General features: G+C 39.1%; 1 protein-coding gene and 1 long non-coding RNA gene across 5 annotated transcripts in view; one reads left to right on the forward strand and one right to left on the reverse strand.

Annotated features, from left to right (window-relative positions):
* The window catches only part of gabrg2 (gamma-aminobutyric acid type A receptor subunit gamma2), a 60,758-nt gene that overhangs the window by 38,297 nt on the left and 7,147 nt on the right, over window positions 1–15,314 (forward strand). For 2 of the 4 annotated variants that reach the window (XM_031303568.2, XM_031303569.2), the window contains exons 7-9: window positions 9,989–10,141; window positions 12,737–12,942; window positions 14,595–14,618. In XM_031303568.2, coding sequence (XP_031159428.1) covers window positions 9,989–10,141; window positions 12,737–12,942; window positions 14,595–14,618 — 383 coding nt within the window. The remainder of the gene's footprint in view (window positions 1–9,988; window positions 10,142–12,736; window positions 12,943–14,594; window positions 14,619–15,314) is intronic. The other 2 variants (XM_031303570.2, XM_031303571.2) reach the window with 1 other exon arrangement.
* LOC118496596 overlaps window positions 4,569–15,314 on the reverse strand; it is a 62,599-nt gene continuing 51,853 nt past the window's right edge. The window contains exons 2-4 of the long non-coding RNA XR_004899190.1: window positions 5,369–5,526; window positions 5,094–5,170; window positions 4,569–4,935 (exon numbers count right to left, since the gene is read on the reverse strand). This is a non-coding gene — a long non-coding RNA (uncharacterized LOC118496596). The remainder of the gene's footprint in view (window positions 4,936–5,093; window positions 5,171–5,368; window positions 5,527–15,314) is intronic.

The raw sequence follows: 15,314 nt of genomic DNA on the forward strand, positions 1-15,314 counted from the left end.
GGTGAGAATGATGTTTCAGAATGACAGCTGCACCAAGAAGTCAAGAATGACGCAAACCTCCAGAAACAGCATCTTAAACAGCTTTGACATGGTTTGGTATTGGCTGAACATCCTCTTCTTCTTTTTTTCTCACTTCCCTTTTTTTTTTATCCTTGCATTTCTCCGCCTTATGACCTCCATCTTTGCCTACCGTCATCTCAACTGAAAAACAGGAACCAACAACAACCTCCCTTATTTACGTCCACTTGCTATGCCTTCTTTCTCTCTTTTGCAAATTACATGACTTTAATTGTGTAGTCAATGTATTCCAGTGTCCTAGTTTTGCAGAAGCTCATATTGCAACTACATTTGTGCTGTGGAAAGGTTTGATGTCATTGAAGTGGATGAAAAAAATATACATCATGAGGACATTTTTATTCACATATTAAGGTGGAAGAGGTTACAGGAGAGGATCAGTGGGCTGAATATTATTCTATTTCTCGACCTTCACTCACTGTCTTCAATCCATATTCCTGTGTGCTTCATAGTATGGCCTCCAAAACAGAACAAGCATCTATACAGAACAAAGAGCACTGACAATCTAACATGCAATCAAGTAAAATCTAGTTCTCTAAATCTGCTCTCCTCTGCTGTGCACCACAGGCACTCTTTTATATGCAGGTGGTGGTCGATAGGGAGGAAAACAAGAGCGTTATTTTCCCAAAGCTTCTTGTATGGCCTATCAACATTATCTGTTGCAGGTTTTAATTACTAGCTTATTAGAGTGTCAGATGTGAATGACAGAGAGAGAGAGAGAGAGAGAGAGAGAGCGAGAGAGAGAGAGAGAGAGAGAGAGAAACAGAGAAAGCAATGGGGAAGGGTTGGGGGGGTTGTAAAATGTAGGACACAGGAATACACAGGGCACAAAATAAAAAAAAATCATCTCTTTTGCAAGAGTGAACAGGGAAGACGGGGTGGGGGGTTGGGGGTTGTATAGAGCAGACACTTGTAAATGTGAATGCTGTCAGTGTATTGGGCGGGTTAGGATGTGTGTGTGGAGGATGGGAGAGGGGATGGAGGAGTGTAAATTGGTATTTAACTTCACAAAAGGAGGATTCTGGCTGAGTCAGAGCATTTTTCCTCCCACTCCTGCCCATCACAACTATCACCCAGAAGCAAGAGGGAGAATGCACAGAGAGAGGGGGATGAAGGGATGGAGAGATTAGAGAGAGGAGCTATTATAGATACACAGTCGCACCGCGGCTAATGGATTGTTTCAGCGCTTCTTCACCTTTTTTACTTCAGCAAAGATCGCGTGATCATCATCTGATAAAAAAAACTGCAACGTATTCTTATTGTGATTAAATAACTTAATAAAGACAAAAAATTATTATAAATAACTAACTGAGTTTTCATATACAGCATAAAGTCATGGGTAACCTATTGTGCACCTATTGTGTATAATTTGCATATGTCTGATTTAAGATGGACTCATTTTTAAACAACATTAAGAGCATCACTTGAATACTATTTGCCCGTACTGTGTACTAAAAACAGATCAGTTGTGGAAGAAGTTGAAATGCCACAATGTAAAATATATTCTTTGAAAAGTCCTGCATTAAACATTTTTATTTAAGTACTCTAAGTAAAAATATGGAAGTATTATCAGATAAGTGTACCTAAATAAATAAAAATATTCATTATGCAAAATTACTCCTTTCCTATGATTATATTATCATGTATGGTATATCATTGCTTTATTGTTACTGGTGGCATAATGTTTAAACAATATTTTCATGTTGTGGCAGGTGGAGCTGGAGCTGATTTAACTACTTCATATACTAGCTGTCAAATAAATGTAGTTAAGTAAAAATTACAATATCTTTTTGTAAAAGTTAGTGGTGTATAAAGTAGCATAAAAATAAAGATTCAAATAAAGTACAGGTGCCTCAAAATTTTACTTAAGTACAGTATTTAATGTACTCAGTTACATTCCAATACTGAAACAAACAAAGTAAAAGCATAGAAGCACTTCCCATACCGTAAGATCGCTGCAATACACAAGTACATGAATAGCAAGTAGCTAGTGTGTAGCCCTTAAAGTACACAGTATTACTGTTTCTTGTAAAGTGGAACAAGATGGCTCCTTATTTTACAGATATTTCTGCAGCCTAAATAGAGTTTGTATGTGTACTGTACATGCTCACATCTGCATGCACACACAAAATGAACAGTCTTTTTGTTGAGACAGAGCTGGTTTAGAGGCTAAAAACATTCAAAGTTGATGCCACTCTGTGGAGTTATTGTTCCTGGGCCAAGTCCTAAATTGCTCAATAAACTGTTATAAAGTTTGGTCCTAGATAATATTCTCACTCAGCATATTGGCCTTGTTTAATATTCTGCAACCCAAGGTTTCAAAGTAATTATCCATAAGAAATAAGGAGAGAGTAGATGTGGAACATTGTGTGTCTGGTAGGTTAATACATGGCATCAAGAGGATAAATCTCAGAATCGTAATAAAAACAGAACGAGCAGTTTCCCATTAATCGAAATGACACTGTTCAGCACATCACCTGAATTCTAGGGAAGCACTTCAAGCACATAAGTGCTTTTTCTGTTATTGTGGTAACTATGCAGAATCATTATTTATATGTCATATGTGGCATTTGATATTACCTTGCTAAGCTTGGAAAGAGCGTAGTGAATCTGTGCATTATGCTAATAGATGTCAGAGATACCTGTAAGTCTGGCAAAGGCTATAGTGAAATTGAAATGATGAAAGGAAACTGTCCATGAATCTGTATTAGGGGATGCATGGTTCATATTAATGCTGGATCATACGTGAAGTTAAGCACAAGGAGCACATTTGCTTATAAGGCTTACTGCACTGAAAATATCAATTTCTTTAAGTGTACGTGTGACTTTCTGGGAGTGCAGTTTTGGCAAAGCTTTGTGATTATTGAGCTACTTAAAAGAAAATGCTACTTAGTCTGAGTATGCACAGGCATATATCAGTGCTGTAGTTTTGGGCAATTCATTCAGTGTGTTGAATATGATTAATTAGATTTCAAAGCATTAAACCAGGGATCCAAATCTCTAATCTGTAATAGCACTAAGCCATTGGCAAAGAATTGGGGACTGATTGTCTTAGCTTATAAAGTGTTTGTCTGAGCTCATCCATCGAATTTAGATTTAAATAACATTGTTGCTTTTGTAAAGACCAGTACATTGTGCCATTCGAAATGAAAAAAACATAAAGATATGTTGTAATAGTGAGTTTTTCTTTTTTGTTATGCAACAGTATTTATGAACATTACATTACATTGCAATAAGTTGATGTGGCTTTAATCTGCACAGCTCAATGACTTGGTAAGTGACCATGTCATTAACAATTCAAGTATTCTAGAACATGACATCATAAAATTACAAAGTTTATATTCTGTTGTAACTCTTAAAAGTGGCATGTGGGAAGTACTGGGGAGGGGAGTGTTGTTTTTGCAAAAGATTGTTACTCAGTTGTTAAAAAAATAAATTAAAAAATAGCTTTGGCCAGCGCTGGGACATGATTGCCTCTTTTTCTATTTCAGCCACAGTGGTTATTACAACTAAAGCTAACTACTCAGTGCTTCTTCTATTTATTGCAAACAAATTACTGTTTTGGCTGTAACACTCCCTTTTTGCTGAGGGCTTTTTTTCTGGCCAGTATCTTGCACCAGCTGTTGTTGAGCAGAATAATCAAAGCTAAAATGTAAATTGGGTGTAGTCTTGTGTTATATCACTGAGGGGAAAAAAATCATACGTTGCAAAATATTACTGAAAAATTGCAAATATTGTCCACATCTCCTTCTGACTGCTTATCTTAACATATCAAGTCATCTCTCCACCCATCTGTATTTTTTCAGTTGTTCATTATATTTTCCTTTTCAAGCATATAAACACAAATCCAAGCTGAATAGATCCCATACCCAGAGACCTCTGGAAAGCTTTTTGTCTTATGTGCTTATCTGTAGTTTTTTTCTTTTGTCACGGCATCACACAGCGTCGCATTCTCTCTTCTCCTCTCCTTGCATTTCCTTTTCCAGAAATTAGCCGTTTAATTGAATTAGCATTTTAATCTGTCCTTTTAATAGAAGCACAAGAGAGACAAATAAGTCTAGCCATTAGTGTCGTGACTGTTGAGTGAGGATAAGTCCTGTCACCTGGCCAAAATAGTTAGAACAGAAAAAAGACCAAAAAATAAAAATAGTTGATGTATTAAAAATGGCGAGAAAGGAAAGTGAGAGTTGAATTTTAGAACTTGGAACTTATGTAATGAGTGTGAATAGCATCTCTCCTCAGTTTGTAAATAAGAAATAATGAAGCCATTTTTAGATGAGGTAAGCTGGAACACGGATAACAGACTGCGAGAGAAGTGACTTGTGAATGTGTTGGCTTGTTTTTAATTATATGGTGTTATGAAAGTAAACTCACTAATGGAGTTGTCTTATATTTTCGCTAGAGAAGTACAACAGTTTAGGTGAGGACAAGAAATAAATGATGTGTGTGGCCTGAAATAAGATGTAACACCAGAAAGTGTGTTGTTTTTTAGGATGGTAGCTGAGGAAAACTGTAATGGAACTGTCCCATGGTCTGTGTGGTGCTTTGTGGTGATTAGATTGATTCCAAATTTGTTTGGTAATATGCACCACTAAATCCCAGTTAGAACTGGGGCATACGTTGGCAACTGTTACAATGTTTACCAAACTTGGGACCCTGTATTATAGAGAGATCCATACAGCTAACTTGGGCGGGTATTACTCCAGCATAGAAATACTTGTTGGTTTCTGTGTGACAAAATGTGTGCGTGTGTGTGTGTGTGTGTGTGTGTGTGTGTGTGTGTGTGTGTGTGTGTGTGTGTGTGTGTGTGTGTGTGTGTGTGTGTCGGGGCCCCCACATGATAGCATGTGACATTGTCTTCTAAAAAAAAAAATCCTGTAAACATCCTTGCTCTCAGTAATTTGAGAGCTATCATCTGTCCCTGTCACATTCAACACAAAGTTAACAACAAAGCAATCAAACTCTGCAGACTCCTGTCTAGTGTTTAATCATGCTTCTGTGTTCCCGCAGTTACTCACCATGACAATGCTGCTGTGCCTTTTTTGCCGTGACACCATCTTGCCACTCGCTGTCAGGCAGGAATAGCTGCAGTAGTCTGTGGAGGCAAAATGCAAAGCCATAGTTACTAGTTAATCACTGGCATATAGCCCCTTGTCATAGTCAAAGAAAGTGGTGAGTTAACATTCTTTGTAAGTATTGTTGACTCTGGCAAGCAGCCATGGCATAACCCTGGTCATTAGCAAAGCTCCTGTTTCTCACCAACACACACATGCACAATTGCATCTGCTGTCACCTCTGATATAGATGATCTTTGACAGGAGAGGACCTCAGTAAGACAGCCTGTCAGCGGCTCTGCAATGTGTCTGGCTCGTCTCCCTTCATTGGATGGCCAGCATGTGCCTCGGGTCTCTCCTGCCCATTCATATCCACACCAATTTACAGCATGGCTGCCTGCAGAATGATATTCACATGTGACAGTTTTTTTTTTCTTTCTGGTCAGCAATCCTGAATTACCATGTTTCATTCCCATAAAATCCCCTTTGGCTATTTTGCAATAATGTACAGCCACATTGGGAGTAACATTCCTTCTCACAGGTTCCATTCTCTCCCTTCAAATATAGAATATTGTTGCAATTTCTGAATTCTAATAATAATAAAACATCCATGTGTTTGTGTATTTCCACCACAGTAGAAGGCTTATACTGGACGAATTATGTTTTTGTTTTTTTTCCCGCTCTGCTGTGTGTGTCTAAATTCAGTTAGTTAGTTAGTGTGTTGTCTCTACGGCTTTTAACACCAAAGATACACGGTTTTCTGATGAATGATCATCCCCGCCAAGTTTTTATTGCTTTTTTGTAGATTACATCAGATTGTAGTAAATCGCTTTTGCCAAGGAAATGTGTGATCCTAATAGAAATGCTTCAAACCATATCTTAATGCAAACAATAGTTATGTTTGCTGTTGTGTGCATAGTTGATTTTTCACACAGCTGTCGTCAGCATTTTTTATTCATAAAGTATAAACCGAAAGGACAGGATTGAGGTGAGAGCAATGTAATGAAAGTGATAATATGATAGGATTTGAGAAATTTAAATTTTTAGGAATTTTGATAACGAAGTAACAAAGAAAAAAGGCCCAACGGAAGGCCTTTACAGAGATCTGAACTCTTAGTGTGTTGTTGCTACTGGAGAAATAAGTACATGAAGTTTAGTTGATGATTATGAAAGACTTAGGACTAAATTTGCCTGTAGGATCACAGGAGATGTGGGTGTTGTTGGATACATGCGAAAGGCTGTGAGATCATATCATCCCATGTATGGCAGCTTCTTTATATTCATTGGTGATTCACAGAAGGAAAATTTGACCTTAGTGGTAATAGCCTTGAAGAAAAGAGCTTTCTAGAGACCCTGTGAAGATAGAGTATGAACACGCCTTCATCTGCTGAAGTTGACAGATAGGGAGTTCTAGCTCAGGTTAATTTGAGGGCTCCCATTAGGAGGAACGCAGTCACAAAGGCTTGAATGCTTTCATATCCCAGCTGCAGTTTTATGAGTAATAAACAGGGACCTTTTGATCCCACACACAGGCATGCATTCGTACATGTGTGAAACACCATCTTCCTTGCCTATACCGCACATTGAAGTGTACAATAATGCACTGAAAAACCCAACGGAATTCTTCCAACTTGAATAAAATGTACAATGTTTAAATTAAACAAACAAAACAAAATCAGTTTGCTTGTATGTTCGGGAGTTTTAAGCTGATGCGACAACAATGCATTATGTGGGGCGGAGGAAACACTATATAACCAATAGGGGTGTCACGATTCTCCAAATCCTCGATTCAATTACAATTTCGATTCTAAGGTCACGGTTCGATTCGATTCTCAATTTTTACTTTTTTTTTAAAAGCACAGGTTGCTATGCCATTTTTAGATTAGACTTGTACGTAATATAATATCTGACCTTTCTTTGCAATGTACCACATTACATTGTCAAATTTAAAACATTTATTAACAACATAATGTAACAATAACATATCTTCAGTCAATTGGAAACTTGACAATTTGTCAATAAAGTAAAAAGAAAAAAAAGTTTACCGACAATCCTGAGGGCAGACGCTTTGCACCACACGGAGTTTGGTGTTTGAAGACCCCAACGTTGTCTTCCAGGCAGCGCTGCCTGGAAGGCACTAGGATTAGGCAATGGTTATGGTTGAAGGCTTAGTTGGGGGCTTAAAACACCATTGAGCCAGCACAGCAGCTGAGCAGACCAATAGCAAAGAGGGCGACTCGGCAGTCCGCTAACTTGTTGCTCTCTCTAATATAACCAATATAACCTGCTGTGTTTAGGCTACAAAACGTGCATGCAGGCTGAAATTCAACCGTGCGGTTTTGTTGGGATAAAGCTATAAGCAGAAGGAATATCCGCTAGCTGCTAGGCTAATGTGCAATGGTAAACACACAGAATATAGTACACGCACATAGCAGAGCTTGCAAACTCTGGCTTTTTTGTCGACAACGAGAACGTCAACATAACTCACTTCAGTGAAAGAGGAGGGGGCTCAAGTTCTGTCGATGGGTCTCCAGCATCAGAAGGTTGACTGACTCGCAGCACTTCAACACGTGTTTTCTTCCGCTTGACAAGCCGACCAGCTGATGTGATCAAGAGTGGAGACATAGGGACGGCTCCATAAACTGCTTTCATTGGGGTAATATTAATATTTAAACACCTGTGTTTAGGATTCCAAAATATCTATAACATTGGCGACTCCTAGTGGTGACAATGCACCACTAGCGCTACACCCACACAGTTATCACCAGGATTGTATACTTTTTTTTACAAACATAAACATGTGCCATCATAATAATTTGAAAGATGGGAGAATCAGATAAGAATTTGACACTTTAAAATCCACTCAGGCAATCAAGTACAAATAAACAACTTGTGAAAAATGTCACATGTTCACACAGTCCATTGATTGTGTTGGGACTGTTTATCTGGAGCACTAAACTATTTGCTCCGTGTACGGTAATGTTGTGAAATCCCGGGAACTGGAAGCTATTTTGTTTTGAGTGGAATCAGGAAGTCATTAACAAATATATGTATTACTATAAAGTCATAATGGCAGGCATGCTGATACAGATACATCAGCCTGCCAGAATGGAGGCCATTGGTCGATAACACCTCCTCAAAGTGTCTTCCTGGAAAGTGCTGTGGCCTATAATGAAACTTGCGAACAGACGGAGAGAGGCATACAGCAGGAGGGTGTAACACCAGCCGACCTCACCCCTGTGGTGGAAATCCCATTATCATTAAGAGTCCGAGGAAATGTGAAGGAGGCTTTGTGCTGCTGACCAAGCTGGAATAAGTGTATTAACCGGCAGTTTCTCAGCTGTCAGGGGTCTCGGTTTTGGGCCCCTGTTAATGTAATGTTAATAAAAACAAAATAGTGGGCTGTGGGACCCCTGAGAGCAGCCTTCATGTGTCTCCCGTACTCCTACAAACCAAGGTGGCACACTGTAATATATGGTGCACCTGCCTGCATCAGCAGAAAGCACATGGTAAAATGAACAGTTATGGTTGTGCTGCTGGGGTTATTGCACTTGGTTTATTTAATGATGCTATCAATGGATGGGTGAACAGAGGTGCATAGTGGGATGGATCACAAAGACTTGGTCCCTGTCCAGACACTACGAAGACTCACTCACACACCGAGTGCACATGTTCGCAGACATAATAAACACTGACAGTCTCATCTCTTTTCCTCTCTGTCTCTCATTAACACACAAATACACAGCTGTTGGCTGTTTTTCAATAAACTGCATATGTGTTGTGTGCAATTTATTAGCCAGCTGTTCAATTCCCAGCTGCAGAGACTACTCCATGTGCTGTGGATGCTTAAACACACACACACACACACACACACACACACACTAAGAGTAGATACATAGCTGAGAATTGTAGGTTTGTGCCCTGCAGATTACAAGCCACAGCGAGAGGCCAGGGGAGGTTTCTGACACCGTTAACAGTCTAAAGTTAATCAATTAGCAGACAACTGACTGAGCTGGAGGCCAGGAGTGAACTGCCATTAAACCCAGGGAAACAGACAGACAGGTACATTGGTAGACCGCTAAAGAGGGCAGTAACTATTGGCAAGCATTGCTGCATTGTCAAGGTGGCAGGAATACTATTGGATTGTGTGTGTATTGAGTTTGTTCTTGTACATGCCTGTCTTTCTGTTTGGTCCTGTTTGAATTCACCCTCCTTGCATGTGCGTGTGGTGCAAGAGGGTGAACGTGCATTCGTGCTAAGCATGCATTTTAAACAAGCAGGCCGGATGATCCATATTGTCAGGGTCAGGGCTATCTGGACTTGGCTAACCTCAACCTCTTAACACCCAACATCTGCTTGGGTCAGACTGCCAGCCTGAATGCTAGTGTTCATGGTCTAGCTAACTACTGGCAGGAGACAAGGGTTTGTGTGTGTATCCAAGCAAGTCCAGCGCTAGCTCTCTGAAACACTCCATTTCCTTTAAGATCTCGAGTTGCCTTGGGCAGACATGCTGTGAAGATTTTGGTTCCACAACATTATGTATTGATCAGCCCATGACTTAACAGGTTTTTTTTATCCACAATTGGGGTTTCTGTGTTGACAGCCTTCTTTGATCACAGTATGATAATGTGCTGTCATTCTTTTGAACTTTCTCAGTGCACTACTTGTTAGATTAGCTTGTCCTTGCATTGTATGGACTGTGAACAGTAATACTCAAGATGAATCACTTAGTATTTGTTACACTTATGTAATAAAGAAAATTATATCCTGCATATGAACTTTACATCCCGTATGTTTTGTCATACATTCTACAATGCCCTCACTCTCTTTCTTTTCTCGTGTTATTTTTCTCTCTCCAGGAGACTATGTGGTGCTGACCGTCTTTTTTGACCTGAGCAGGAGAATGGGCTACTTCACCATTCAGACCTACATCCCATGCACCCTTATTGTTGTCCTCTCCTGGGTCTCATTCTGGATCAACAAGGATGCAGTACCTGCCAGGACATCATTAGGTAAGAAGGAAAAAAGAAAAGTTAAAGTTATTTCTGCCGCTAGATTTTGACCATATGATGTATATGCTGAAATCAGTTTAAAAAAGTAAGGTCAGTTTGCACAAATAATAAGAAAAATTAAAACATATATTTTACATTTAATTTCTTTTAGACCCCTTCTCCATCTCTGTGACTGCTCTTAAAGCCTTGACAGAGCCTTTTCTCTAGTTCATTTTATAATCAGTCGACCTAGTCCAAACACACATATTACATACCATTACACCAGTGAGGTTCATTAGCCATCCTGGCCTTAATTACTCTCTGCTGTGAAACACATCAAGAACCCTGTGGTGGTGACACACCACCGCAAACTGAAAAGCAGTCGGCTTAAGCTTCCTCTTTCCTGCCGTTCTCTCCTTTCCTTTTGTCTTCTCCTTCACCATTCTTCCTCCTCTTTTCCCCTCTTATACAGGGCAGCTGCTTAGGAATCTAGTCCATCTTGATTAGAAGAGCCTATGCTGGCACATATGTTTTCATGCATGCCTTAATGAGGCATTAATTATGCAATACAGCAGGGAAGATGCAGAGATGCAGCCTCAGCACGATAATAATGCAGGTGGCCTCTTCACTGAATGCAATGAGTGGACACAGAAGGAAAAGAGGGCAAGAGTAAAGATTTCAAGGGAATTTGTCAGCTTTTGAACCTGCCCTTGGCGTCCAGTGGACATCCTCAGAAGTTGCAGTTTTGTACACATTGCTTAGTCAGCTTTACTTTTGGCCCCTTAAGGCTCTAAATCCTGACCTCAAGTCAATGTGATGTGATCATTAACGAGCATAAATGAATGTAAAACAATCCCTGCAGGCAGAAACCCTCATTCTACCTCACTATCATCGTTAATGTGTCCATCATTAATCTCTCTAAAAACAGGTAGTTTTGTTTTTCTCCTGCTTATGCAGCTCCAGACATGAATTTCAGTCGAAATAATAACACTATAAATTCCCTGCTAAAATTGTACTAAGAGTCAAACATCTTAATTTCCTTTGAAAGATGATGCGGGAGGTACAGGAAGCCAGGTGGTTAGGATGCGGATTAATGTAGATGACATCATTCTTAATCCTTCAATGCCATCCAGAAATATATCAATTCACTCGCTATACTGCAATGTTAATCTTGACGCAGACTGATGCCTTTCAGTTCATTTTAAATTTAGACATAAATCATCTTCCATGCACAATATAGACAAGTCCTCTTAAGTATGGTCTATTTAAAGGAAGGAGGCGGTCTTGGTACTTGCTTGTTTGTTGGTGTTAAGTGGTTGTCATGATGCTGTTGGTAATCTGTTGTAGCAGTGTACTTAATATGTAGTGTACTTATAAACACATTTCTTCATCATGTGGCATCACCCCGCCTCAATCTACATTATCATTGGAGACAGACAGAGCAAGTAACAGGGGAGAAGGTTACCAGATGGTGGATAAAGACATGTTTAATGTCAGTGTGGTGGTCAATGGCAGCTAAACTTGTGAACCAGTAAAGTATGTGGTTTAAAGGGACAGTAAAGCAGCTGCTCACTCCATCCTCATGAGCATCTAACTGCAAGAGCATGCAATTAAACAGCCAACATTAATCCTCTTAATCCCCTCTCTCTCTCTCTCTCTCTCTCTCTCTCTCTCTCTCTCTCTCTCTCTCTCTCTCTCTCTATATATATATATATATATATATAAAATTCATAATTTCTGTTTTGTTGTTAAAACCTAAATTTCTGTTGTCACAGTTTTGTAAGTTATTGTTGAACTAAATTAACTGGGACATTTATAAAATAAAACGATTAAAAATATAAAAACATAAAAAACATCTGTCACACCTTCCATCATATGGAGCTTCAGATATGAATAATAATTACACTAATACTCCACTGATTTTTTTTCTTCTTCTAGGTAATACTGGCATACTGTATATTGTTAAATAAAAAATTGACATCCTACACTGACACATTTTGGAGCACGTGTTCCTTAGTTGAAAAATGTATGAGCACATATGAATTTAAAAAAATATATCTATTTAACACACTGAAAAACTGGTGAACAATCTGTAAAAAATTACTAAAACATCCACTCCAAGTTTAAATCTCCATTAGGACGTCAGCTTGTTTCAGCGTTCCTCCAACTGTGAAACTATTTTGGGGAAAATTATCATATTAGTTACAAATGCAATAATTTTGTATTCATTCTTCTTTAAGCACCTATAAGCCGTGAGAATCATGCACATCACATTCCACTTCATGACAGATTTAGGAACACATTAAGTACAGACAGATGCTCGTATTATTGTTATACCTAACATTGTGTTGCCTTTTTTAACATTATGTACAATATGGCAAGTTACTGTTAACAACAGATGTAAGAAAGGCAACGCAACATTTTGATGTTGGAGATTACTACTACAATATAAAAAAAAAAAATATTTCAGAGCATTTTGTTTAGCTGACATAGTAATGCAGAATGTGAAAATGGCACCTACAATTGAGCTCTATGCGGAAGTGAGTCTGGCAGTGTGGCAGTTGTCTTGATTTCGAGCCGATCTAATTTTCTCTTTTCTTTCCCATCTCGCACCAGGCATCACCACTGTGCTGACCATGACCACGCTGAGTACTATTGCTAGAAAATCCCTTCCAAAAGTTTCCTATGTGACCGCCATGGACCTGTTTGTGTCTGTCTGCTTTATCTTCGTCTTCGCCGCACTCATAGAGTATGGCACGCTGCACTACTTTGTCAGCAACAGGAAGCCTAGCGCCAAAAAGGACAAGAAGAAGAAAAACCCGGTGAGCATCTCTCTAACTGAAGTGATGTTTGTGTTTAGATTACGTTTTCTTGGGGTTTCAGAGTCTGACCAAGAAAGGTTGCCCAATTGTACCTAGTAGCTACAAACATTATTTTAATTGATGTACTATATCTTTGTGTAATATCTTGATGTAATATATTTACAGTGTTTACAGTATCCTTTATTTAGGTGAAATGTCAAGCTCTCTGTCCCTCCCCCACTGTATTACGGTACAGGGATTAAGTCTTAGAAAAAAGCTATACACTGCTTCCTAAGGGAGCATCTTCCCAGGGGCCACCACACAAATTACTCAATGAGCGAGGCATGCAGCTCAAACGTTTTCATAATCCGTCACATATCTGTTACAGTTGTAATTGTCACATAACAGGAAAGTTGGAGTCATGTGGGCCTTAAATCCCTCAAGAGATCATGGCAGCTCGGTTAAAGGGCTACTCTCACCATATATATATGAGCACTTAAAGAGCTGAGAACGTTTACCCTTGACAGCAAGACAAGCACATCTCCATAATCAGCTAAATTTGGCTTATGGTTCTAGAAATGAAGATTTTGCATGGCAATTTGTTCAAATCTACTACTTGAAGTCTGCTTGGTAAAAAAAAAAGTTAGTTTTTTTGCTTTTTTATAACTGGACAAAGTTGCAATACTTTTGAAAGGGTTGTAGGTAACTGAAATCCATCTTTGAAGTCATGGCATTTTTTAGGGAATTGGACTTGAAGGATATTAAATCTTAAACCTTTAACTATACTGTGCTTGGGTGAACAGGAGTATTGAACTGGAACGTGGGGCGCTCTAGTTTCAGCCTCTGTAACTAAGGTTTTGCACATGGTCTAGCTGTCTCGTGGACGAATAAATGACTGATGAAGTGGAAGGTGTAATGCCAGTTTGCCATCTCAGAGGGGCTTTTCTAGGTTCTCTGCATGAATTCCCGAGATGTGGGAAGGAGAAAGTGGGCAAGAAAAGGAGATATTTGATGAAGTTCTTTTGATGTTCCTGAATTGTTAAAAGGATGAAAAAAATTGGAAATCGAGGAAATATAAATCAAGAACTTCGAAAGTTTCTCTTACTATCTGTAAGATTATTGGGTACACGTGATCTTCTTAAAATGCAGAGGGATTTATGATTATCAGATGTCCTATCAGTTGATTTTGTTTCTTTTAAGTTTAACGACATACATTACAACGTTTGTTGATTGCCACATACTGGAACTGATAACAATGCTTAATGAAGTGCTGTGTAAGACAAATGCTTCCATCTTAATGTGAAAATGTAATGATGTCACACTCACAGGGAGTATTTGAACTCTGCATTATGGATAGTGTTTACTTAATCTCTCCAGTTTTGCATTTGTAATATTTTCTAAGGTGATGCTGGTGTAAGAATCATGTGAGATACATATATCCCAACATGCATCTTCCCTGTGTCTGTTTGTAACATGTATGTCTCTCTACAGTATATTTATTCTCTTTCCATTTTGAGTTACAAAATAGAGTAATTGTAAATTTCACAAATTATCTTGTGTTTATTTATTTTTTCTATTGATGTTTTTTGTTCTCTGTTTACATGTGTTCTATGTTTTTTTTTTGTTACTCTCTTTCAATTCCACATATTCTTTGTTTCCTGTCTGGACAAAAGCTCCTCCGGCTCTTTTCCTCAAAGGTATATTGCCTGTGTCTGACTGCATGTGTCTGCTGCATTTTGGCTCTTTGAGCCCTCAGCACCTCACTGCTTTTCTGTCTGTTCTCAAGCAGATACGCTTCTCTCTATCCCCTCTTTATCTACCTGCATTCTTACTGTACTCCCCATCAGTTACTAAATAGGTATCAGAGATAATATTAAAAGGGGCGCTCTGCAGTGCACAGTGCGAAGGCAGCCAGCCAGACGTATTTATGCAGTTTTCTAAAATTAAAATAAGCATCCCACACATCCCGTGTCCAGAGGAATGTAATAGTCCAGGCCCAGCGTGGACTCATTCTGGCTCCCTCTGTCCTGTTTCACTCTTTGTTGTTGTTGTAACCACAGTGAATTAGCAGCCGCTGCAACAGCTTCCTGTTCTTTCCCTTCTCCTGCCAGTAAATCTATACCTGCGTGTTTGCTGGGCTTCTCAACCTGACGCTTCCTACAGAGTCAGCAGAGCCTTAACAGACTGAAACAGACAACCCCTGCACTGTGATGAGTATAATTAGAGTTGGAGGTCCAATCAGAAGATTAACACATGTTAATCTTTAAACACCCAAAAAGCATCCAGAGTGGGTGGGAGCTAGCAAAGGTCTAAATTTAAACTAACACACAAGTCAAGACATGATAATCTGCTTTTCCATATAGTGGTCCACATCAATATTTAACTGGGAGGAC

The sequence above is a fragment of the Sander lucioperca genome, chromosome 13 (assembly GCF_008315115.2).
Source record: "Sander lucioperca isolate FBNREF2018 chromosome 13, SLUC_FBN_1.2, whole genome shotgun sequence".
NCBI lineage: Eukaryota > Metazoa > Chordata > Actinopteri > Perciformes > Percidae > Sander > Sander lucioperca.